Source organism: Podarcis vaucheri, assembly GCF_965113315.1.
Source record: "Podarcis vaucheri genome assembly, chromosome: 7".
NCBI classification, from domain to species: Eukaryota; Metazoa; Chordata; class Lepidosauria; order Squamata; family Lacertidae; genus Podarcis; species Podarcis vaucheri.
Genome location: NC_138765.1, coordinates 43100379 through 43125455, shown reverse-complemented (window position 1 = coordinate 43125455; position 25077 = coordinate 43100379). Strand labels below are relative to the sequence as shown.

Sequence of the window (25077 nt, the reverse complement as noted above, 5' to 3'; positions counted from 1 at the left end):
TAGAACATGTTGAACCTCCACACACAGAGAGATTTCTTTGTAAAATATATGGTCAAAAAAGTACCCAGTCTGTACAACAGAGTAAACAACCCATCAGCAGATGTGGAAAATGTGTCCTGCTCTGAAGTTCAAGTCCTGTTAGATTGAATTTCAGAAATAAATTCAATTTGAATTTACTGTTTTAGAAAGTCCAAGGTACAGAGAATTGTGGGCAATCTTGAACAAATTAGATTGCTAAATGATTCTGCTTCTTTGCCCTGCCTAGGTCCCTAGGCAAATATGCTGCATCACAAATTATAAAAAAGCAATAAAACAGTCTGACTCCTGAGTAGCTCCAAATTAAATTGTTTAAGGAAAGGATGGCTTTTAGCATAAGGAGACAGAAATATACTTGTTTGAAAGCTTTACCAAGAAATACATCCCAAATAATTTATGGTTGCTGCTCTTATAATGACCTACAATTCATTGATGACCTTCCTTATTTTTACTGCAACTCTGCATTTTTCATTGCTTTTCCTCAGCACCAGCCAAGTCATGCCTCCATAATTAAATATTTCCTCTTCCTCTATCATCCAGTGAAAATACCTTCTACTGTAATCTCACTACTATTGTGGCATTTCTGCTCCACATTTGAGGAATGATGTCCCATTCTTTTTCTCCAAAAAGAGAATGCAGAATAGCAGGCAATAGCAGTGCTGCATGGGGAATAGGATGGCTAATATACAGGGTTGTAGGTATATACTGGTTCCCTGTGAACCATGGTTTGGAAAATGAAATTGGAGGCCACCCTTTGGAATATACACTACTTCCACATTCCTCATTTTCTGGAGCAATTTCCTTCATCTCTTCCATTCCCAGTGTTAGCCATGGATTTTGTGTTACACACTCACTGATGCAATTTGTGTGTTTAGGAGGATCCATCACAAATTGAAGATGCATGTTTTGAAGCAATTTTTGAAAGGGGAGATGGGCGAGGAATGTGTACCTAAACCATGATTTGCAGGCAGCCACCAGTACCTCTGCACTTAATCCACTATGGAGAGAGATTGGACTGGGTCATACCAATGGCCAAATCTCAGACTTGAGCATTCCAGTTCTGGTTTCAGATGTGAAGCACAAACCCAAATTCACCAATTTGTATGCCACAGTGGCATATTCAACAAGGAAATCAGGGCTAAAATTGGCACATCTGATGGGAAGGATGAAAATAAAATATGCAAGCCTATAGATTGCCAAACCATAGTCCAGCCTTCTAGTAGCTTGAGCATAGGACTTCAAAAGGAAACCATGCCTCAAATTTCAGCTAGCTGCAGAAACAAAGGCATGCCTGTGCCTTCATTTTGCATATGTAAAATGGGGTGGAAGAAGCCTTCTGTCATATTCTCTAGCTCCTCATCAGTGTCTAGATGAAACTCATTCCTCTGTCTTGTTGGTATTCAATAGAGTAAACTCAATTAAATTAATGAAGCTAAGGTAAAGGTAAAGGTACCCCTGACCGTTAGGTCCAGTCGCGGACGACTCTGGGGTTGCGGCACTCATCTCGCTCTATAGGCCAAGGGAGCCGGCATTTGTCCGCAGACAGCTTCCGGATCATGTGGCCAGCATGACTAAACCACTTCTCGCGAACCAGAGCAGTGCACGGAAACGCCGTTTACCTTCCCACCAGAGCGGTACCTATTTATCTATTTGCACTTTGATGTGCTTTCGAACTGCTAAATTGGCAGGAGCTGGGACCGAACAACGGGAGCTTATCCCGTCACGGGGATTCGAACTGCCAGCAAGCCCTAGGCTCTGTGGTTTAGACCACAGCGCCACTAAGGTAGTCATGTCCATTAACTTCAATGGGTCTACTCTGAATAGGACTAGCCTTAGATAAAACCCCATATACTGTAGATATTAGGTATTTAATTTGGTTAGTACTTTAGGCACAACATTTCTGTATTTGAAGGATTACAGTAGATTAATGAGGGAATCTGCCAGGTTTAATTCCAAAGAACTTTTAAAAAACCTGTTCACTCTGTGAAGCTGGTTTTGTCTTTCTGCAAGATATTCTGAAAAGAAATCATCACAAAGAAAACACCACAATTTATAAACTGGATTAACTATAATCTGGGTGATTCAAACAAGCCTAATGAGTAACAGTAGTAGTAAAGAGAGAGGCTGTGAATGCTATTAGGAGCTCCTAATAATATTCAATCAGTTTTATTTAAATAGTACAGTGGTATCTCGGGATAAGAACTTAATTTGTTCTGGAGGTCCGTTCTTAACCTGAAACTGTTCTTAACCTGAGGTACCACTTTAGCTAATGGGGCCTGACAATGCCGCCGCGCCACCGCTGCACAATTTCTGTTTTCACCCTGAAGCAAAGTTCTTAATCCGAGGTACTATTTCTGGATTAGCAGAGTCTGTAACCTGAAGCGTCTGTAACCCGAGGGACCACTGTACATTTCATGAACGTGTAAGATGTTCTATATAACAATGTAAATGTATGTGAATATAACAATGAAACTGACTGATTGGATATTAAAGGCTTTGATAAGTACTGTGTCCCTAATTCCAGTTTCATACATGCACAGTTGGACAAGTCCTGGAGCGCAACTTCTCCTGAACTGCAGTCAGAAAGTAGTAAATGGATTAATAATGAAATCTGATTACTTAAAGCTCCGATAACCCTTCTAACTAAAAAGATTAAAATCACAAATAGGCAACATACACCAATGAATTTCACCTTGGCCAAATTACAAGAAGCTTCTGGCTGTGTATTTGAACCTGGAAATTTTACATTTGGGATGCTATGCTAGATTAGTCTAAAGAGAATGATCAAAACACCAAAAATTTAAAAAGCTTGTTCTAAGACACAACAACTTAACTACTCAGCTAAACTCCCCCTTAAAAAACAATTTTGTTTGGTAAAGTGTGCTGACCTAAAAAGACTTTGATCCCGCATATGTAATTTAAAAGTTGTAAATATCCTATATAGTATTCTGTAGTAATTGGAGTGACCTTTAACACAACTGAGTTATTTGAAAAGAAAGCAGAGAAGTAACCTATCAGCCCCATAGTGATTTCTTAAAATGTTAGGCATTTAAATACCTACATAAGTAAATAGATAAGAAATCAGATAGTCGGTCAGATGTCAAAAGATCAACAATGGAATGAATATAAAATCAAAATATATTTCAAATACCTTTTGTGCATTAGTTGCAAAACATCTCATGCAATTCAAAGAATAAACTGTATAAGAAGACTGGGGGCGGGGGAGCAAGTAGGATGTTGCCAGTAGGTTTCCCCAATTTCACCCTATGATTACCCAAACTGCAAACCAGTAGTGTTCTTAGCAACAGGATCTGTCATTCATTGTCAGAGTGGAAGATAGTGGGTTAGAGCAATGCATGCCCCCCCCCCACCCCGACTTCTTCCAACCTGGCTTGGGTCTCTTGCCTGAAGTAAGATCCCAAGAACCCACTCTGTTACACTGTTGGTGCAGACTGTCTCCAGAACATTTTTACTTTCTACATGTCCAACCCACATGCATACTACTTCCAGTCTTGCCTAAAGTGACAGCATTTCTGCAGAGTCTCTTCTATTATAAATAGGACAACGTTTTCCATGAATTGCTACGCTGGTCTGAGTCCTTGCAAGTGATCAATTTTCCCAATTAGCATTACTATTTTTGCACAAATTATATTTCAGTCAACCAACTGAAAACAATTCTTGGGGAAGGTTCATTTTCACATATATATAAGCCTCCAAACTGCATCCTTAAAGGTTGTTTGTTTCATTCTGGATAACTGTCGCCAATTCACGTGGATGTATACACACAAGTTTGGAGAAATCAAAAGATAGTCTGGCCATAAACAGTGCCCAGAAGTTCTAGATCATATAGAGACTGGGTCATCTGAATCACAAAAAGGCTGCACAGCTCAAGATGCAACTTACTCAAAGTGAAGTGCATAAACACACATAACAATAGCAATATCAGACTTACCACTGCCACTGCATCACTAGAAAGCACAGCATTAATATCCAGCACTGTATAATATGCTATATTGGTCAATATGTAGATAATTGTCACAATTGGCATAGAAACAGCAATAGCTAGAGGCAGGTTCCTGGTTAAATGAAACAAAATAAAAAACAAACACACAACTTAGAAGTAGCTATTACTCTTTTCATCCTGACTAATACCTACTGGGATATCACAAGGGATGCGGGTGGTGCTGTGGTCTAAACCACTAAGCCTTTTGGGTTTGCTGATCGGAAGTTCGAATCTGCACAACAAGGTGAGCTCCCGTTGTTCTGCCCCATCTTCTGCCAACCTAGCAGTTTGAAAGCTCACCAATGCAAGTAAATAAATAGGTACTGCAGCCATGCACTCGGGCTTCCATCATGGTGTTCGTTGCACCAGAAGTGATTTAATCATGCTGTCCACTTGACCCAGAAAGCTGTCTGTGGACAAACGCCAGCTCCCTTGGCCTGAAGCGAGATAAGCGTTGCACCCCATAGTTGCCTTTGACTGGACTTAGCTGTCCAGTGGTCCTTTACTTTATTTACCTTACTGGGATATCAGGTATTTACAATCATGTTTGGACTGATAAAAGCTTCATATGAGAACTAGGAGTTCTATTAAAAACAAGCTAAAGAAAATGCCTTATTTTCATTACTTTTGTGGCCTACTTCTCACAGAGGTGTTTGGGCTGTACCAGTTCACACTGCAGGGAGAAGTTTACGTGACTGTTCCTCCATGCTGCAAACAGTGCTATACATAGAAAAAGGCAAGGCTACAACACTCTTCCCTGGCACCATCTTTTCAATGCACAAATATTCTTCTTTTTGCATGCAGCTGTCATTCAGCTATATGAGCCCCCATTTAAAAGTCCAAAGTGTTGCATCAATGAGAACTAGGCCTAAGACAAGGCAGAAGGGAATCAAACCAACCTTAATCAATAGTTGAAGTGGAGATCAAGGGCCATTGTGGGGTGCAGGAGGGAAGGGGCCTACTCTAAATCATTCTGGGCAGGTGTGGAACCCAGGAGACCCCAGAGGGCAACCCTCACAATTCCCCCCCTAGGGATAGGAAGAGACCAGCAGGGCCTCCTATTTTCCAAGAGGCTGCTGTAGAGGTGGCACCAGGAGGGGAGCTGCCAAGGAGATAGCAGATCTGGCCTCCAAGGAACACACTGCAGCCACTGATGCTACTGTGGTGGTGGCAGCAGCAGGAGCAACAGCAGCAGTGTATGATGAATTTCTAGGAGGCCAGACCTGCTGCCCCTATGGATCCTGCCACCTGAGGTGGTCACCTCACCTAGTCTCATGGGTGGGCCAGCCCTGACTATGTCCAGCTTTGTCAATCCTGCAAATCGGAAACAATGTGCAGTTTGCTACAGCCAGTCAAACTTTTTTAAATGTCTCTCAGGCTTCAAAATTCTGTTAGTTACTCTTTGTAGCGTCAAGGTTCAGAATTGTTTATGTCCATGTAAAATATTTCTTCAGCTAGAAATAAAGTTATCTCACACTTCAAGATGATTTTTTAATTACATTGACTCTTAGGAGATACTTCAAACAAACTGAAAAAGGTGAAATAGCTTTAGGAAACATTTACCTTTCTGGGTGTTTTATTTCTTCAGTTACAAAATTGAGGGTGTCCCAACCTGAGTATGAGAACAAGGCAGAGTAAAGTGCAAGAGAAATACCCCCAAGATTCCAAGACGATCCCTCAAAAGAGTCCTGAAAGTGGTCCGAGTATCCTGTGTGTAAAGGAAAAGCAGAGGAATAAGAACAGTGTTGGAAACCATACCAGATGGTACTGTTAATACACTTTAGTGGAAAATAAAGGCAAGAAGAATGAGAAAGTCTCAAACTCTCTGAAGACAGCAAAGTGAGATCTACCACCCTCTCACACACACGTGGCATAACTAGATGGGAGAGAATAAGATTTTAAAATGCTGCCTTGCATTTAAATAAATGGGGGGGGGCCTACTAGCAGGCAGAAAATTAGCATAGCTAGCTGTGGGCTGCGCTGGACTGTCTCCTGACAAGTTATTAATTAAATTGAAATGAGATATTCTTTATTTTTTATTTACGTGAAGGAACATTCAAGGAATTGTATTCCTAGCCTACAGTGACAATCAAACACCTCATTCTACTGCATGGATATACCAGGCTGCATAACATCTCCCTGTTGCTTGCCTTTAGAGCAAATAAGGGCATTTCAGTTAGTAGAAACATTGCTTTATTGTTAAAAAGGTGTAGTTATAGGTATATCAGTACTCAAATCCGAATTGTTAAATTGTGTTATTACTGTTATTGTGGTTTTTGTTGTATGTGTTTTTTGTGGTTGTTGTTTGTATTGAAAAAATGATTAAATAAATTTTTTTAAAAAGCACGAAATTTAAAATTTTATAAAAAAACCCAAAAAAACACACATTGCTTTATTTCTGAGGAACTCTAGTTCAATACATACCCAATTTACATGCATCATCAGAGACAGACTTGGCTCACAGCAGTTCAAACCACAGTTAATTAAACTGGCTGCAGGCAGCCTTGGCATTACAACTTCACCTCTTGCCAAAGTACTTTTATATACAAGGTATCTAGAGTCTAGATTTTTTATGTATAAAAATGTATCCAAAATGTGTTTCTGCATCACAGATTGGTTCTCAGGTTCAAATATTATCTGTACTACTAATATAATGAGGTTTGGTCAGAAAACAAACTATGATCCCAGTTCAGGTATAACACTAAGCAAAGGCTCAGCATGTTGCTCCCACTTTTCCTGGGAAGAAATGAAGTGCGAACCAACTACAGGTTCACAGAAAAATATTAACCATGGTTAATTGACATTGACAATTAGCCATTGTCAATGACATTGACGTAGACATTTGAATGAGAGCAGTGCCACAGTCTGATGGCTACCCGTAAGTCTTGACCTAACAACTGTTAACCCACATCACTGAAATATTTTAGCCCATATCACTGAAAAGTTTTAAGACAACCAAAATTACAAACATACAAATGATTAATAGATAATAATAATAATAATAATAATAATAATAATAATAATAATAATAATAATTTTTTATTTATATCCCGCCCTCCCCAGCCGAAGCTGGGCTCAGGGCAGCTAACAACAGTCAAAATAGTCCAACATTCGAGACTATTCTAGATTACTAGACTACAACAGCTTTCCATTTACAAAAGCTAATTAATATTGTCCAATTTGGCATGCTTTCCAAGTGTGTTTTTAAGCTGGATGAAAGCAATTTCACAAAAGCAGCTTTTAAAATTAATTGGTTTTATTTGGCAATCACTGCAAAAGCAGCTTTTAAAAACATTGCAGTATCTCATTTAGAATTCTGTTCAATATTTAAGAATATCACAGCATATCTGTTTATTCTCACCATATTCACCACTTTATCTCCTTATAAAGCATTGGGAAGATGGAATACCAGCCAAGTTAGAACAGTGAACCCAGTAGAGGGTTATATTAAAAGCAAAAATCATACCGCCAGAAGAGCACATTGTGTAACATTCATGCATTATTCTGCACAGGCCCAACGGATAAGGAAAGAACATGGCATATAGTCCTTCTAAAATACAGATGTAGTTTGGCATAGTAGAAATGCAGACTTCCTATTTTCTCAAGTCAGCATAATAAGAATGCTTCCAAAATAAACAGGAAACAAAGCTTGTTTTAAAAAATCAATAATAAAGGTGAAAACACTGATAAACCTACAATAGCTAGGATACCATAGCTCATGGGAAAATATTTCAGCAAGCTCAGTTGTGTAAAGTTGAACAATAGGCAATAGGAAAAACATGGCTGAGGAGGAAAGTGCTATGTGATCTTTGCTTTTAGGTGCACTCTTGTCAGCAATCTGCACATAAAGGTCATATAGGCTGCTTGTAAATGCCCGTAATATGACTGGCTCTGGGATCAACCTGGTGTTAAAGTAACAGAAGTATTACACTTAAAGGTGCATAGGGTAGGTCAGGGCCAAACTCAACATGATGTTAGCTGTATCAAAGCAATTCTCGTCCTATAAACTGCTTTGAGGTTCTATTACAATCAAGTAATATATAAACTTTGTTAAATAAATTAATGTGCAAACATTTTTCTAATGTAAATAGCTGCTGCTTGAGAAGCCTGGATAGGGCAGAGACTACAGTGGGAGGTTTAATAATTCCCTCTCCCTGTGTTAACAGCACTCTGGAAATAGTGGTGGATAGGTGTTAATCCCCCCCCCATCCCATGATTCTGATGAAGTCTCTCTCTCTCTCTGTGTGTGTGTGTGTGTGTGTGTGTGTGTGTGTGTGAGAGAGAGAGAGAGAGAGAGAGAGAGAGAGACTTCATCAGAATCATGGGATGGGGGGGAGGAATTAACACCTATCCACCACTATTTCCATTCTATTCAGTCGCACCCTGACAGCCAATTGCCATTGGAAGGGCAGGGGAGCCCAGTTTTGTTTGTCTAAAAACTTACTTTAATAAAAACAAAAACAACACAGAAAAGACACACTTATAAGACACTGACCAAACTCTTCTATTTAGAAAGTGTTTAACCTCATTGAACAAAGGAACTGCTTTGCAACCCCCTGCCTGCAAAAAAACACAAAGGGAGTCTGAGCTGCATGTACAATGTCTACAGTACACATTAACAACTTTCTTTGGATAGCAACTGTTATTTGGGTGAGGAGACAGAGCCAATTTGGAGTTGGAAATTAAGGGGTTTAAGCCCACGCACACCATCAGGCACCACCACCATAATAATAATAATAATAATAATAATAATAATAATGATGATGATGATGATGGTGGTAGTGATTGATGTCTGTTTTAAATTAATTACGAATACATAAACCTGAGGTACTCATTAGATCATGTGTAGACCACTTGGTTAGATTCAACTAACCAAGGCACTTACATTTTGGTAAGGCAGTAGCAAGGCATATTCAACATAAAATGTAAAGGTACCCCTGACCGTTAGGTCCAGTTATGGATGACTCTGGGGTTGCAGCGCTCATCTCACTTTACTGGCTGAGGAAGCCGGTGTACAGCTTCCGGGTCATTTGGCCAGCATGACTAAGCCACTTCTGACGAACCAAAGCAGCACACGGAAACACCGTTTACCTTCCCGCCGGAGCAGTACCTATTTATCTACTTGCACTTCGTGCTTTCGAACTGCTAGGTTGGCAGGAGTAGGAACAGAGCAATGGGAGCTCACTCCGTCGTGGGGATTCAAACCGCCGACCTTCTGATCGGCAAGCCCTAGGCTCTGTGGTTTAACCCACAGCACCACCCTTCATATTCAACATAGCCAGTCACTAAAACTGCAACCCAGCAACTCCCCATACCCCATAACAAGAAGGTATCCTTTTTTTTCTCAGCAGTTACAGATAGGTAGCCGTGTTGGTCTGCCATAGTCAAAATAAAAAAATCCTTCCAGTAGCACCTTAAAGACCAACTAAGTTAGTTCTTGGTATGAGCTTTCGTGTGCATGCACACTTCTTCAGATACACACTGTATCTGAAGAAGTGTGCATGCACACGAAAGCTCATACCAAGAACTAACTTAGTTGGTCTTTAAGGTGCTACAGGAAGGATTTTTTTATTTTTTCTCAGCAGTGGCATTCTTGTAATATATAATCCCTTAAGGAAAAACCTGAATCTAGTTCATGTGCTTTGGGATAATAAGCAGCCATAGCATGGTGTCAGCCCTCTAACACCATCCTTTTGTACTCTCCTATAATATGAAACAAAACTGTCCATTCTATGGACCAGTTAGCATCCACAAAACTGCACAACCAATTCCATATCCCCAAGAGTGCATTCAACTTCTACTTCTAAAACAGCAATATCTCAATGTGAGAAATATCTACAAAGGCCTGGTAAAGACACTACTGCTGTGCCCCAGGAGAGGCTGGTCCATTAGGACAAATGGGGTACTACCCTCTGCAACCTCAGTCTGCCATCAGCCAGGCTCCACCTGCCTGTTTTTCTTCTTCTTCTTACAACCAGTCCAGGGGGTGGAGCTGCCTGCCAACTTCCTCTGCCTTAGTTTCAAGTGTTGCCTTTGTGGAACTCAGCAGGTAAGGGGATGGGAACAAAAGCAGAATTAGTTGGCTCCACCTGTCACTGGCTTTGGCTCCGCCTATTGCTAGTCCTGCTGCCTTCTGCATTACCAGTCCCAACAGGCACCACTTCTGTGTCTTAAAACACTCACTTCACTAGAAAACAGGTTCCAGTTACTCTCAATGGGTCAAAGAGGCTATTCTTCTACAACAGTGAAGGCTAAAAACAATTTTTCAAAATTTTAGTTTTTCAAGAAACCTGCAGACACTTTGAAATGTACATAGAGTATTGTTAAGGGTGAAAATAGATGGCCTGAAGTGCCTAAAATGCCCTAGGGGACATGGTCTAAGGAAACTTAATGCAGCCATCTGTTAAAGCCAATAAATTTGGGTCTGGTCAGTGCCTGGATGGTAAGCCACCTTGGAAGCTGATGTGCACCACCTTGAGTTCTGTGATGGAACATAGGAAACTGCTTTATACCAAAGCAGACTATTGCATCAATCCATCTCAGTTTTGCTTACACTGACTGACTGACAGGCTGACATGTTTGCCAGTCCTATCTAGAGATACTGAGAATTGCACATGAGATCTTCTACATTAGGCACGTCCAACAGGTAGATCGTGATCTACCGGTAGATCACTGGACATCTGTGGTAGATCACTGGTAGATCAGTGGCTCCCCCTAAAGAAGCTGAACAACTTTGGCTCCTCTAAAAAAAGCTCAACATTTTGGTCCTTCACCCCCCCAAAAATGGGCCTTCCCTCCTCCCTAAAAGAAGCTCAACAAGTTTGACCTGAACCCCCCCATAACAGGGCTTTCCTTCCGAAGAAAAGCTCAAAAACTTTGACCTGAACCCCCAAAAGGGGGTAGATCACTCCCAGTCTTTAACTCTCGCAGTCTCTTGGGAGTTGGCCACCCCTGTTCTACATGAAAAGCAGGTGCTCTGCCACTGAGGTACAGAAGGTGGGATATAAATGAACTTCAATAAAATCAATGAATAAAACTAAATTAATATTTCAATGACTAAGTAAAATAGAGGCCCAGCTATATGCAACACTTTGTCATGTGTAGTTATCAACTTAAGGGCATACATAACACAACAAAAATGAAGCTGCAGAAGGATGCAATGAAGCTGCAGAAGGATGCAGATATTTTTTATTGGGAGGAGGGGAGCATCTGGTGTGTCTGTGAAAGCATTAAGAAGTTGCTCCTCCATGCTTCCACACATGTATATTTTACATATGATTTTAAATTTCAGAGTAAAACCACAAGTAGTTCCCAGATTTATGTTAAGTCACTTTCTTACTGTGGGTTTTTATTTTCAATTTTGCCTTCATTCCTATCTAAGAGTACAGATGCAAGTTCTAGTTTTATAAGCAGAAGTTGGTTCAATTAGAACGTTGGTAACATACCATACCTGAAGCTTCCTATTTTTTGAAGGGATCTGAAACTGCTGTGAATTTTATCAATAACCCAGTAAGTGCTCCTTAACATTTTTCTTCTGATCAGTACAAACCTTTACACATTAAGCTATTAATCTTACCCTGGCTTAGTTTAACAATTCCTGTTATGATGATGACAATAAGGGCAATGACTTTGGCATAGGTGAATGCATCCTGCACCCTTGTTCCCCATTTAACATAGGCACAATTTATAAACGTTAGAAGACCTAGGAGACAAAAAGGGAAGCAAGGAGGCATTAGAAAGTGCTTTGTTTTTGTCTTTTAAAAATCAGTCATTGGTTTGAAATTCTTCTCCATGCTAGAGCTAACATGTCACAATTACATATTTGTGCAAATAAGCTTAGGAAATCAGGATAAGGAAAAACTGCATTTATAAAGACACAGTTTTATTACTAAAACTTGTCTGTTATTTAACAGTTGGTTAACCTCCAACAAACTGCTAAGCAGAAAGGATTTCAGGACATATGCACATCTAAGGAGAGGGTTTAGAAGGCATGGAAATACTTCTTGGCCCAATTTGCAGTCTAATTATCATCTTAGGAGTAATCTTGTACCTTTGGAATGAAGGAAGGTTGCAAACGAATACACATTTTAAATGACAACATTCTTATCGAAAATAGGAATCACCACTTAAAAACTCTTTGACAACACAGTCTGTCAGTATAGTGGTTAAAAATACCCAAGCCACTAGACCTAAAGGGCTAGAAAAAATTAAGGGTAGTTCCATGGTCCAGCGAAACATCTTAAGCGAACCATTTTGATGGCATTTAAAAAACATTTGCTAAGAAATGAAGAAGCAAAAAGCAATGCAAAAGGCAATGCAAAATTAAATGCTCCTTTCCCTTTAACCATTTGAAATGCCTTAATTCTCATATTCTTGATTATTTCAGAAAAATAGAAAGCAATAAAAACATTTTCAGCCATCACAAAAATGTAAAAATTGCTTATAAACAAACTGCAGGAAAAAATGGCTGAATTTCTCATCTTTTTTCAGCAAGTCCTGAACTGCTCAATGAAATGGGAAGAGATTGACTAAAAGGAGGCAGGTTTACTTCTAGATTATGAGAAGCTGAAATTGAAAAGGATACTTCTAGTAACATTTCTAAAGGCTACTCAACTTATTACCATGCCCTACAACTCAAGTTGTTTCTATTTGACAAGCCAGCCTAGATACACAGGGAGTATCTTATGACAACACAAAGTACTTATGAAACTACTCAGTAAACAACAGTATGATGAAATCTCTCTGTCTCAGTATAGCAGAAGAGTATTTATTTATTGGTTTTTACGCAACTTAGTATCCACAACTGCATTTTCCTTCCTAGTCCCTGAGATCACAGATCAAGGCAAAGAGTGTATCCTGAAATAAAGACTATTTTAATCGTGTCAATATTCTAACACATCACTGTTTCCACTGACTTGGGGAGAGAATGTTTTCATGACTTCTTGTGAGTAAAAAACCACCACACCAACCAGAGTTATGCGCATGTTTTCCTATCCTGGGTTCATTTACAAATAATAATAATATATCATTCCAATCTGTGCTTCTCAGCCCCACACTAATTCTAGCCAGAGTGGTAAAACCACTCAAATCCTAATTGCCAGGAAAAGGTTGACAGACTGTGTAGTTCCCCAGAAAGCTCAAAAAAGACAAACCAGTTTCACTGAATTTCAGCCACTTAAAAAGTAGCTTTTAATGCTGCCCCAATTCAAAGAACTCCAAATGAAGAAACAGAAAATACATCAGGACAGTAAGGGTAATAACAAATAAAATGCGGAAATTCACAACTTTTGAATTTAGTTAATCTAATCAAGTCACAAATGGGGAGCAAGAAAATAATGGAACAATAATAGCCATATTTGGATGATTGTAGCTTGTCTTAACAAGTCAAGATATGTGTAAGCCTTTTGTCTGTGCACACCCTTCACAGCTCTACTCAAACAAAATGCTGAAGTATTGCTTTAACCATAGTTTCTGATTTTGTTATATGGTTATCAGCTTCAGATCTTAAACAACCAGACAAACATGCTAAGTCTACACTGAAGTCCCAGTGAAGCATTCAGCCAAAGAAGGAGAGGACAAACTGTGCAGGGAGTGTGGTGCCACACCCTCTACTCCCAACCATTGTGCATTCAACAGAAAGATATGAAGGGTGATTCTAAGTGTATTCAGCCAAATGTGCATCCTCAGACTGTCATACATTCAACGTGAAAGTCGGGAGTGGAGTGCAGTGGGCAGTACACATCTGGATGGTGCATGCACCCCTACACAGTTTGTGTCCTCATGCATTTGGATTAAAGCCTAAATAAGGTTTTACAGCCTATAGAAATGAATCCAGATCAGCGCAGAGTTAAAAGCTTATTCTCTTCGTAAGAGAAAATAATGAAAGATCTCAAGTATAGTAACAAACACAATAAGCCAGGGGTCACCAACCAAGCGGCTACAAGGACCATGGTGCCAACAAAGGCCTTCACTGGTGAACCCAGGCAGGGACCCCAGACTCTGAAAAAAAGACTTTAAAAAAGTCTAAAGTCCTCCTACAAACAAAGGTATGGACCAAAATGTACAGATCCCCTTATAAGTGATTTCTGTGAAATGCGGAATTTATAGCCAATGAGTGAAGACAGTTCTATGGCCAATGAGTGAGTTGTTTGGACACCAGGTAATAGGAATCCTTAGGGTCTTAAAGAGCTGCTGTTTTCCCCTCCTCTTCAGTGCACTTTTCCTGCTTCTATCTTATTTTCCGGGCAGAAATTCAACAGGTTAATTTCTTTCTCAAATGGAAATACAATCACCATGATAGTACTTTCTCTAATCTTGTGTTGTGGTGCCATGTTGTATTATGCTATGCCCCCCATAACAACCATGTTGTGCCTCCTGGTCCAAGAAGGCTGGCGACCTTGACAATAAGTAATGTATCCTGTTTATTACTGTGAGCTTTCTATAAGGCCCAAGAACTAGCAAATCATTTCAAATATCAGAATGTAAAAGATGTTTTCCTGTATCTTACTACAATTGTCCACTAAGCTCATATGAATAATTTTGCATTTCTACTTTATTGCCTCTCACCTGCATTCTAAAAGATGTTACAAATTTTGAATATTTACAACTCTTGTCAACGTGCATGGATATCTACCTGTTTTGCCTACTAACTGTTTTTCCTGCTAACAATTATCCAATGCTTCTGGAAAGTTCCTTAGTCTCCTCCTATACATATTCAGTGAATGTGCATAGCACTTTCAATAAGTTACTTCCAGTAAGTGTGCCAGGTTTGCAGTCTTAGCCTTCAAGTAAGTAATCTTGCCTAATCTCCTTGCATATGTACAGAGAGAGCCAAACAAAAATCTGCCTGTTATATCTTAAGCAGACAAAATTTTGCAGTGCAAGAGACATGTGGGCTGCATGGCCAAAGGTTCTGGCTTATGCTCCTAGGTTGTAAAAGGCTATATTTAGTTGCAAACTAAATAATGTTCTCACTGTTATAGCAACCAGTTAGTATGCATGGTTGTTCAGGGAAAATATGGATTTCAAGATCTGAACCTAGATTTTTTAAAAAAATTGATTCCTCCTAACCATTAAAAAACTAAATGGAAGACTCCTATTCCCCCCCAAAATTAAAAATAATAATAAAAAAATTCTCCACATAGCAGATGTTGGTGATAAACAGGGAATCACTGTCTTCTTCATGTCCCAATTCATGTCCTAATTCCCAGAAACACAAAGAGCTGGCCAAAGTTGGAAATAATATACTGGCCCTTGTTGGTTCCTCTAAGAAAATCCTAATCCTAGGAATGCTAGAAGATTTTCTGCCTACAGCTCAAGACTTAATTGCTTCTATTTCTGGCTACTCAAGACTAAGGATATCTCAAGCATTCAAGTGGTCTTCAGACAAGTACAGTCCTGCTTGCAACCTTCATGCAGCATCTGTTCCTAACAGGAAATAGTCCCAGAATCCATAGTGGGAAATTGACACTATGACTGGATCCAGACACATCAAAATAGTGTTTCAGGAAAACATGTTGTAAACCTCAACATGGGAAATCACACTGGTGAAACACAGAACCCCACAGCGCCATCTGGAGTCACATATAAAACACTTTTTGTTTACTAATGTAGCTCAGTCCTATGTGTAGCAGTTTCATACCAGAGATTCCAGGATAGGTAGCTTCAGCCCCTGTTAGGAATAGATCAGGGCCCTTGGGAGTGCCTGCTGCTTTCCTCTAGCCAAATTTAACATTTGAATTTGAGGGGACAGGAAGGAGAGAAGGTAGAGGTGAGCTCTATGCAACTACCTTCTACCCTTCTGCAGGTTTTCAACTGGAATGCTCACAAAAGCTTGACTCCATTCAGGGCAAACAGTGGGACAAATTCAACCCTGCTCCTTCTGTCATTAATCTTGCCATAACTAATTTAACTGTTTTGGAAGCATATTTGACTGTTGAATCATTGCAACTGATGCCTAGATGGACTCCTTTCTTTCCCAAGCCTACATCAAGGCAGCACTTTTGTTAATAAAATACTTACATATACAAGCTGCTGCAATAATTCGGCAAGCGATGTAAGGAGGTTGACAGGAAGGGAAGACAGGCTGCACGATATAGTTGGCAAATGTTATTGCAATAATTGCCTGGCTGGTTGGCTCAATGATCAATAGTGAAGTCCACAGTCGTATAAAGGCAATGAAGCTTCCAAAGGCCTCCAATATGTATGCATAACTAGCTCCTGATTTAGTGATAGTGGTTCCAAGTTCAGCATAACACAGAGCTCCAAATACTGAAAAAATCCCACCAATTGCCCAAATTACTAGTGACAATCCATAAGATGTACTGTAGTTGAGTACTCCTTTGGGGGAAACAAAGATACCTGAACCAATCATGTTTCCTACTATTAGGCTAATCCCATTAAGAAGAGAGATTTCCTTTTTCAGCTGCATTGTTCCTTGGTTTCCTTCATTTATTTGAGTATTGCCACTTCGATCTATTTTGTCTGCTTCCTTAATTGGGTAATATTCAGTCAGTGAATTCAGAGGTGAAAAATTCTCTCTCTCTTCCATCATGATGTTCGCATGCATCCACTGCAACGCCAACCCCAAACTACAACAAAAGAGAAAGATATAATTAAATACTAGCAATTAACTTTTTGAGAGCTCTATTGGCTATTGAGTAATGTATAAGCGCTATAAACAAACAAACAAACAAAGCAAAACAAACCTGAGGCATTTTTGATTTATAGTGTGAAAGGTGGGATACAATTAGTCATATAACCAAAAAGCAGCATTGAAGCATTTATTACAGGGCTACTGCTCAAAACCAATTTTAAACTATAAAGTCTTAAAATGCTTCATCACAGTAAGTACAGCACACATTACACAAGTGTCTTTGTAGCAGATCTCTGGTAATTACTCATTAAAAGTTTCATTCCAAAGCCAGCACAAAATTGAGTCTTAAAGCAAGCCTGTAAATAGCCACATGCCTTGTCTGTAGTGGGCAAGAATTGCCTCCAACAAGACAGGAAAGTTTTAGTATGCTGGAAAATAGTTCAGTCTTTTCCCCCTTCCAAACCATCTCAAAAGGTATGTGTCTGGGCAGACAAGCTAGTAACCTTTGTGGACTTACTTGCAAGGCTGTATTAAAGTAATGTCACAAGTGCCTATTGCTATAATTATTCATTTAAAATTCATTTACTGCTTGCTGTATTATTATAACTACAGTGGTACCTCGCTTCAGGTTACAGACTCCGCTAACAGAGAAATAGTACCTCTGGTTAAGAACTTTGCTTCAGGATGAGAACAGAAATTGTGCTCCAGAGGCACTTTAGCTTTGAGGAGAGACCATAGTTCAATGCTAGAGATGCATTGTTTTACCAAGATCCCGGGTTCCACCCCCAGGATATCCAGTTATGGAATCTCAAATTGTAAGGATGTAAAAGTTATTGTCTAAGACCTTGGAAAGCCACCGCCAGCAAACATAAATAGTCCATGGGTTGTATCTAAGTTTTACTCACAGTAGACCCATCAAAATTAATGGATCAACTTAGTCATGGCCATTGATTTTCAAGCCTCTACTCAGAGTAGGACTGGCATTGGCAACAACCCCATACTGGGTTGGGTAGAGCATGTAAAGGCAGCTTTATATGTTCAGCTACAGAAACTTCAAAAATAAGGCCACTTTACACATAATGTCTTCTGACATTGAAATTATCTCAGTGCAGAAAAATGTCATCTCCAAATAGGCCCCACTTAGGAAGCATACTAATTGAGGTCACAACCAGTCAGCATAGACAACACAAAATCCAGAAGGGATAAGTATTTATCGGACCATACCTCCGGAGTTGATATGCTTTACAATAAGGAAGGACAAATATGTACACACAGCCCATTTGTTATATTTAACTTACATTAGGAATGTCCTTTTGCATTTTTAGAGCACCATCCACCAAGCACAAGCCCTCTTCATATCAAGCTTGGCTTTCATCACATTCCAGACATCCATCAGTAAAATCATCCAATTAGTCATTCATTCTCTGAATTAATGCACTGTCTAGAAAATCAGACATTTCTGCTTATAATCATAGCACAGGTTAATTAAGGAACATTTGTTAGGCATCTGGTAGATTGTGATGGGTTATCATGGACCATATTCTGTTCATTTGGTTCTTGAGGTTGTTGTTTTATTACTGTACTAATGGTTGCTAGGTTTAGAACTCTTTATTTTTATTCTCTTTGTAAGTCACCTAGAAATTATTTTTATGTTAGGCAACTAATAAAACAAATACATAAATAATGAATAGAATATTCCTAAAAAATAAAAACCATAGAAAGTGTAATATCATATCCGGAAGCAATAGTCAACCTTTTTAGATATAGGACACACATACAAGACTTACTTTGGGGCTGGGGACAAGTTACCAGTTGTTTCTGTTCTACTATCTCTTTCTCCCTTTTCTTTCACCTACTCTTTAAACAGATCTTAAACACAAAAAGGTGACCACTCCTGATAAGGCTGTGATCCACTTGGGACTTTCCACTTACCAGCTGGAAGTTCAATGCTGTAAGAGACAAACTCTTTCATACACTGGGGAGGGGGGAAATTTCTGGCTTTAGTTTAACTGGCGTTGCATCATATCTGATCAAACCAGTTGTTAAAAAATTGACTATGTTAAGTCTAACAAACACCACCGCTTCACAAATAAACCTATTGTTATTTTTAGCGGTCGGTGTCACATAAGTAACCTGAGCTCCTCTTGTGAAAGGAAAACCACACTAGAATGCATTTCCCTTTGAAACAACAGAAGGCAGTACTATTCTCAGTGATACTTCTGCTGTCTGCAGCTGAATTGATACTCTTTCCCAATTTATTCTATCTCAACATCATGAATACCATCACATTATTGTTTCTCTTAAAAAACACACCAAAAACTCTTTCAGGGGACACAGTTGTAATGTTCCTGACTGTCAACGTTTTGAGAGCAGGCTATTGTATCATGCACACCCTCTTTTCATGCATACAAATTGCTCTCGCCATTCCTCAGACAGCCTATGTCTGCACCAGCATTAGCCATGCATCCTCTAACCATGTTCTCTCTTGAATAGGCTTTCCAAACCCTGACTACAATGGGTGCATGGGTTAGCACTGACCATGCCCAAGATCAGTATAAGCATAAATCCTTGACCATGGTTAAAGCTATGAGAGGAAGCGTGAAATGAGTAAGTGCCATAGAGGGATGAAATACACAATCCCACAGCTTGCTCCTAATATCGTAATCATAATAAAATATTAAGAGCAATACTTCTACACCAAACAATAGCTGTACTTTATTGTCAGGGAACTGACCTCAGAGGGAAAGGAGGTGATAGGGCTCCCAGAGACTGGGAGAGACTCAACAGCCAAAGCAGGGACCAGCAGGGGGAGCGCGGGGTCTCTGGAGGAGGATCTCAGGGATACTGAGAGAGATGCAGCAGCGCAGGCAGGAAGCAGGGGGGAGAAAGGGGTGAGAGACACGTCCAGTGAAAATAGTGGGGAGGTGTCAGAAGCAATTGCAGGGAGACCCATGCTTCGTCGGAAGCTGTCACGTCGTGAGTCCAGGAGACGTGTTTCCGTTAAGGAACTTCTTTGTTGGAGGCGTTTCCGCAAACAGCCACTGTCGGACTCTAACAGTGACTAGAGCAGACATGTCTGAGGAGCTCTGTCACACACAGAGGTTTGTGGGGCCGCACAAACTCTGAAGGGGCACCATTTTAAGCACAAGCAGCTAATCATCCCCTAATAGCAGTCCGACAGTCTCTGTACGCTGCCTGTGCAGGAGAAAGCATCATGAGCGACCCAGCCGGAGCAGGGGGAGGAGCTGATCCAAGCTTGGAAGAAAGATGCCGAGCATTGGAGGTCCAACTGGCGCTGCAGACGGCGAGGCTCGAGGAGAGGAGGGCTCAAGATGCAGACAAGAAGGGGAGAACCACTCAGTTCCCCAGAAAGGTACCAGGATTGGTGCAGAAGTTTGGGGGGGACCCCAAGGATTACCATGCCTTTAGGACTGAAATGCAATATGCCCTGAATGTCCAGTTTGATGAGTTCCCTGATGAGGAATCTCGAGTTGCTTTTGTAATTGGGCATCTTGAGAAGGGCGCGCGAGACTGGGTTCGACCCCTGATGGCAACGCACAACGATATCCTAAAGGACACTATGAAATTTTTTCGTGCAATGGATATCATGTTTTCCAGCGACGTTGAGGAAGGGGCGGTGCGCAGACAGTTAATGGCTTGCAAGCAGGGAAGCAGATCTGTCCGTGAGTACTGGACTGAATTTACCATGCTGATTCACAGATTGGGGTGGGATTTATCGGCAGCACCCATTCAGATGCTATTTGAAGAAGGTCTTTCTTCAGCTGTGAAAGACGAGCTGGCCAGGAGCCCCAGGGCGGTGTCTATGGATCAGCTGACCAAATCTGCGCTGACCATTGGAGCGCGCCAGGAGGCAAGAGCCTTGGAGAGGCGGGAAGGGAGAGGGGAACGTTGGAAGGAGTTACGCATTCCAGACTTTCCTGAGCCAGCTTTCCCGCCGGCAGAGCCGATGGAAATCGGAACAGCCCGCGCGCGCGCAGTTTCAAAGCCCAGTGAGGGGGCGAAGAAGGAGGGAAAGGGAGCCCGGAAATGCTATCTCTGCCAACAGCCAGGCCACTTTGCCAGAGTCTGCCCCCAGAGGAAGGAATGGCAAGGGATGGTGGGAACTGTTGAGGGGGAAGAACAGGGAGAAACGGAGCAGGTAAAAGCCAACGCCTGGTTGCCATCAGGGCACTGCAGCCAGGCCAAAGAGCAGTGAAAGTGCCCCTTCCCCAAGTGCCAGTGCCAGAAGCTCCTCGACCGGCTCTAGTGATTGAAGTGTCGCTAGAGCTGCAAAATGGACACCCCCTAAAAATAAAGGCACTGTTGGACTCAGGCAGCTCCTGCAATTTTATGAGCAAGGAGTTTGCTGCTGAACACCAGATACAGACTATCCCTTTAAGCAACCCCCTGCAGGTGACCACGATCGATGGCAGGGAACTGTTGGGAGGAGGAGTCAGCTTGCAGACCATCCCAATGATAATGAGGGTGGCAAGGCACACAGAACTGATAGCGTTTAATGTGGCCACCTTGGGAGGTGCTCCCATTATTTTGGGAATGAGCTGGCTAGCCCTACATGATCCGCTGGTGGGCTGGCATCAAAGAGTGGTTTCCTTCGGTTCCGCACATTGCTTAGAACACTGCAGGGGGGAAAAGGGGTCAGCAGGGGCCCAAGCCACCCTGGCAGGGACTGAAGTAGTGGAGAAGGGGAAGGTGCCACCACAGTATGCTGATCTCAGCGACGTGTTCAGCGAGAAGGAAGCTGACCAACTACCTCCGCATAGACCCTTTGATTGCCAGATCAATTTACTCCCTGGAGCACAGCTTCCTGTAGGCAAGTTGTATGCCATGTCAGACAGGGAAATGCAGGAATTGCGAGCGTTCATTGACAAGAACCTGAAGAGGGGCTTCATCAGAGAGTCCAAGGCAGCGGGGGGTAGCCCAGTGTTTTTTGTGGACAAAAAAAACACGGACAAGCCGAGGCTGGTATGTGACTTTCGGGCCTTAAATGCAGTGACAGAGCCGGCGGCTTTTCCTATGCCCAGGATTGATGATATTTTGACCAGGGTGCGGAAGGGAAAGATTTTTACAAAGCTGGACCTAAGGGGGGCGTACAACCTGATACGTATAAGGAAAGGGGATGAATGGAAGACCACCATGTTCACCCCTTTGGGGGCATTTGAATACTTAGTTATGCCTTTTGGATTACAAACAGGCTCCGCGTGTTTTCAAGCTTTCATGAACCACGTACTGGGGCCTTTGCTCTACAAGAATTGCGTGGCCTTCTTAGATGACGTGTTGGTGTATTCGGAGAATGAGGAGCAACATGTGAGAGACGTCAGAGAAGTGTTGAGCAGGCTGCAAGCCAACCGACTGTGGGTGAAACTGGAGAAGTGTCAGTTTCATACCAAGGAGGTGGAATTCCTGGGGTACCGCTTGTCAGACAAAGGGTTGGCCATGGACCCCGGCAAGGTTCAAGCGGTGCTGGAATGGAAAACACCCAAGACCAAGAAGGATGTGCAGAGGTTCCTAGGGTTTGGAAACTTTTATCGTAAGTTCATCCGCAACTTCGCCCACCTGACGGCGCCCATCACGGACTGTCTCAGCAGCAAAAAGAAGTTTGTTTGGACGGGGGAGGCGGAGCGAGCGTTTGAGGAACTGAAAAGGGCCTTCGCCTCTGGCGAACAACTTCTACATGTGGATTTACAAAAAAAGCTGAGGGTCGAAACAGACGCGTCGGACCGAGCCATAGGGGCGGTGCTTCTTCTGCAGCCGGGGAAGGAGGGGTCGGAGTGGCGACCGTGTGCCTTCTTTTCGCGGAAGCTGAACAAGTCTGAGAGGAACTACACGGTGTACGACCGGGAACTTCTTGCAATTTATGAGGCCTTCCGGAGATGGAGGCACCTACTAATTGGTGCACAACAGAAGGTGCAAGTGTGCACGGACCATAAGAATCTAGAGTATTGGAGAACTGCGCGAGTGCTCAACCAACGGCAGTTGAGATGGGCCCAGGAGTTCTCCAAATTTAACTTTGAGATTTGTTACGTACCAGGCCCGGAGAACGTTAGGGCGGACGCTCTCTCACGCAAACCTGAATATTTGGAGGGAGAGGGTGTACCCGAAGAGACCCATGTCATTCCCGAGGACCGCTGGGTGTGTGGGGCGGCATTGGTGGGGCAAAGGGAACTGGTAGAGGGAACGGGGCAGGATGTATACGCCCAGGACAAACTCAGGAGTCTTAGGAGGGAGGGAGACAAACCCGGGGGTTTTGAGGAGAGAAATGGGGCGTTGTACTACAAGGGAGCGTTATACATACCTGAAGGGGAATTGAGGGAAAAGGTACTCAAGCAACTGCACGATAACCCCACAGCAGGGCATTTTGGGCAACACAAAACCATGTGGCTGGTTACCAGGGAATTCTGGTGGCCCAAGGTCAGGGAAGATGTGCGTGAATATGTGAGAGGGTGTGACCGTTGCCAACGAGCCAAGGGGGAGAGGCGGGCACCGGCAGGTTTATTAGAACCACTACCCACGCCGGAAAGACCGTGGGAGGCAGTGGCAATAGATTTTATGACTGATTTGCCCAGGTCCAAAGGGAAAACAGCCATTATGGTGGTGGTAGATCTGTTAACCAAGATGGCACACTTTATAGCCTGCTCACATGCGGTCACAGCAGAAGAAACCGCCAAATTGTTTGTGGAAAATGTGTTTAGGTTGCATGGCGCCCCCTTGAGGGTGGTTTCGGACCGAGGGAAACAATTTACTTCCAGGTTCTGGAGGAAGCTCATGAGCTTACTGCATGTAGAGGTTAATTTCTCTACTGCCCGTCATCCAGAAACCAACGGGCAGGCGGAAAGAGCTAATGGTGTCCTCCAGCAATATTTGAGGTGTTATGTTAATGACAGAGAGAATGATTGGGTGGAGAAGCTGGCGTTGGCAGAATTTGCTTACAACAATGCAGAGAACGTGTCCACGGGAATGAGCCCTTTTTTGGCCAATCACGGGTGTCATCCCCGAGCCTTCCCAGGGGGGGAGGGGGAGAACTGGAGCGTTCCAGCAGCAGAACAGTTCGTTGAAGAAATGGAAGCGATCCATCGCCAACTCCAACTTAATTTAAACCGGGCGAAGGAGGAATATAAGAGGCAGGCAGACAAAACCAGAAGGGAAGGGGAAAGCCTTAGGGTGGGAGACCAGGTGTGGCTGTCCACCCAAGGGTTACCATTTAAAGGAGGTTGTAAGAAGTTAAGACCCAAAAGACTGGGCCCATTTGAAGTCACGCAACAGGTCAACCCAGTGGCTTTCAGACTCCGGTTACCGAACCACATGAAGTTGCACCCAGTGTTCCACAGATCGTTGCTGTCACCGTATATAGGGGACAGAGAGGGGAGGGTCAATAGGGGACCAGCGATGGAGGAAAAAGAACACAGCTACCATGCAGCGGAGATCCTAGATTCCAGGTGGAAAGGAGAGCAAGTAGAGTATTTGGTAATGTGGGAAGGGGAACCGGAGTCGGAAAACACCTGGGTCAGAGCAGAGGATGTAGATGACGAGGTTCTAATTGAAACTTTTCATCAGAGATTCCCTCGAAAACCCCAGCCAGTGGCGAGGTTCCGGAGGGAATACTTCGCCACCACAGACGAAGAAGAGGAGTTGGAGGGGTTCTCTGATTCCGAGGTGGAGGAGGATTCAGCGAGTCGGAACAAAGACCGATGGAGGGAGATGTTCGAGACGTCGGAAGATGAAGAGGATTCGTTTCGGGGTTTCAGCTCCTCACCGCCCAGAGGAGAGGGAGGGGGCGGGGGGGAAGGGGGCCCTGGAGGGGAGGTGGATGTCAGGGAACTGACCTCAGAGGGAAAGGAGGTGATAGGGCTCCCAGAGACTGGGAGAGACTCAACAGCCAAAGCAGGGACCAGCAGGGGGAGCGCGGGGTCTCTGGAGGAGGATCTCAGGGATACTGAGAGAGATGCAGCAGCGCAGGCAGGAAGCAGGGGGGAGAAAGGGGTGAGAGACACGTCCAGTGAAAATAGTGGGGAGGTGTCAGAAGCAATTGCAGGGAGACCCATGCTTCGTCGGAAGCTGTCACGTCGTGAGTCCAGGAGACGTGTTTCCGTTAAGGAACTTCTTTGTTGGAGGCGTTTCCGCAAACAGCCACTGTCGGACTCTAACAGTGACTAGAGCAGACATGTCTGAGGAGCTCTGTCACACACAGAGGTTTGTGGGGCCGCACAAACTCTGAAGGGGCACCATTTTAAGCACAAGCAGCTAATCATCCCCTAATATTTATCATCAGCCCAGAGGCCTGTAACTTTCTGGACAGTCAGTTTCACTGATTCAGTCATCTTTACATTGTTACTGTGTTGAGTCTACAGAAAAACTCCTGAAAATCAGTATATATACTGCATTTGCTTGGTTTCAGCTAGAATTAACTAGAATTAACAACTGAGAT

The 25077-nt window shown here is 42.5% G+C and overlaps 1 protein-coding gene across 4 annotated transcripts in view; it reads right to left on the bottom strand.

Annotated features, from left to right (window-relative positions):
* The window catches only part of SLC7A6 (solute carrier family 7 member 6), a 34120-nt gene that overhangs the window by 3384 nt on the left and 5659 nt on the right, over window positions 1-25077 (bottom strand). For all 4 annotated transcript variants that reach the window (XM_082232353.1, XM_082232352.1, XM_082232351.1 and 1 more), the window contains 4 exons: window positions 16061-16629; window positions 11616-11741; window positions 5603-5747; window positions 3989-4112 (listed from right to left, as the gene is read on the bottom strand). In XM_082232353.1, coding sequence (XP_082088479.1) covers window positions 3989-4112; window positions 5603-5747; window positions 11616-11741; window positions 16061-16607 — 942 coding nt within the window. In that variant the 5' untranslated portion in view covers window positions 16608-16629. The remainder of the gene's footprint in view (window positions 1-3988; window positions 4113-5602; window positions 5748-11615; window positions 11742-16060; window positions 16630-25077) is intronic.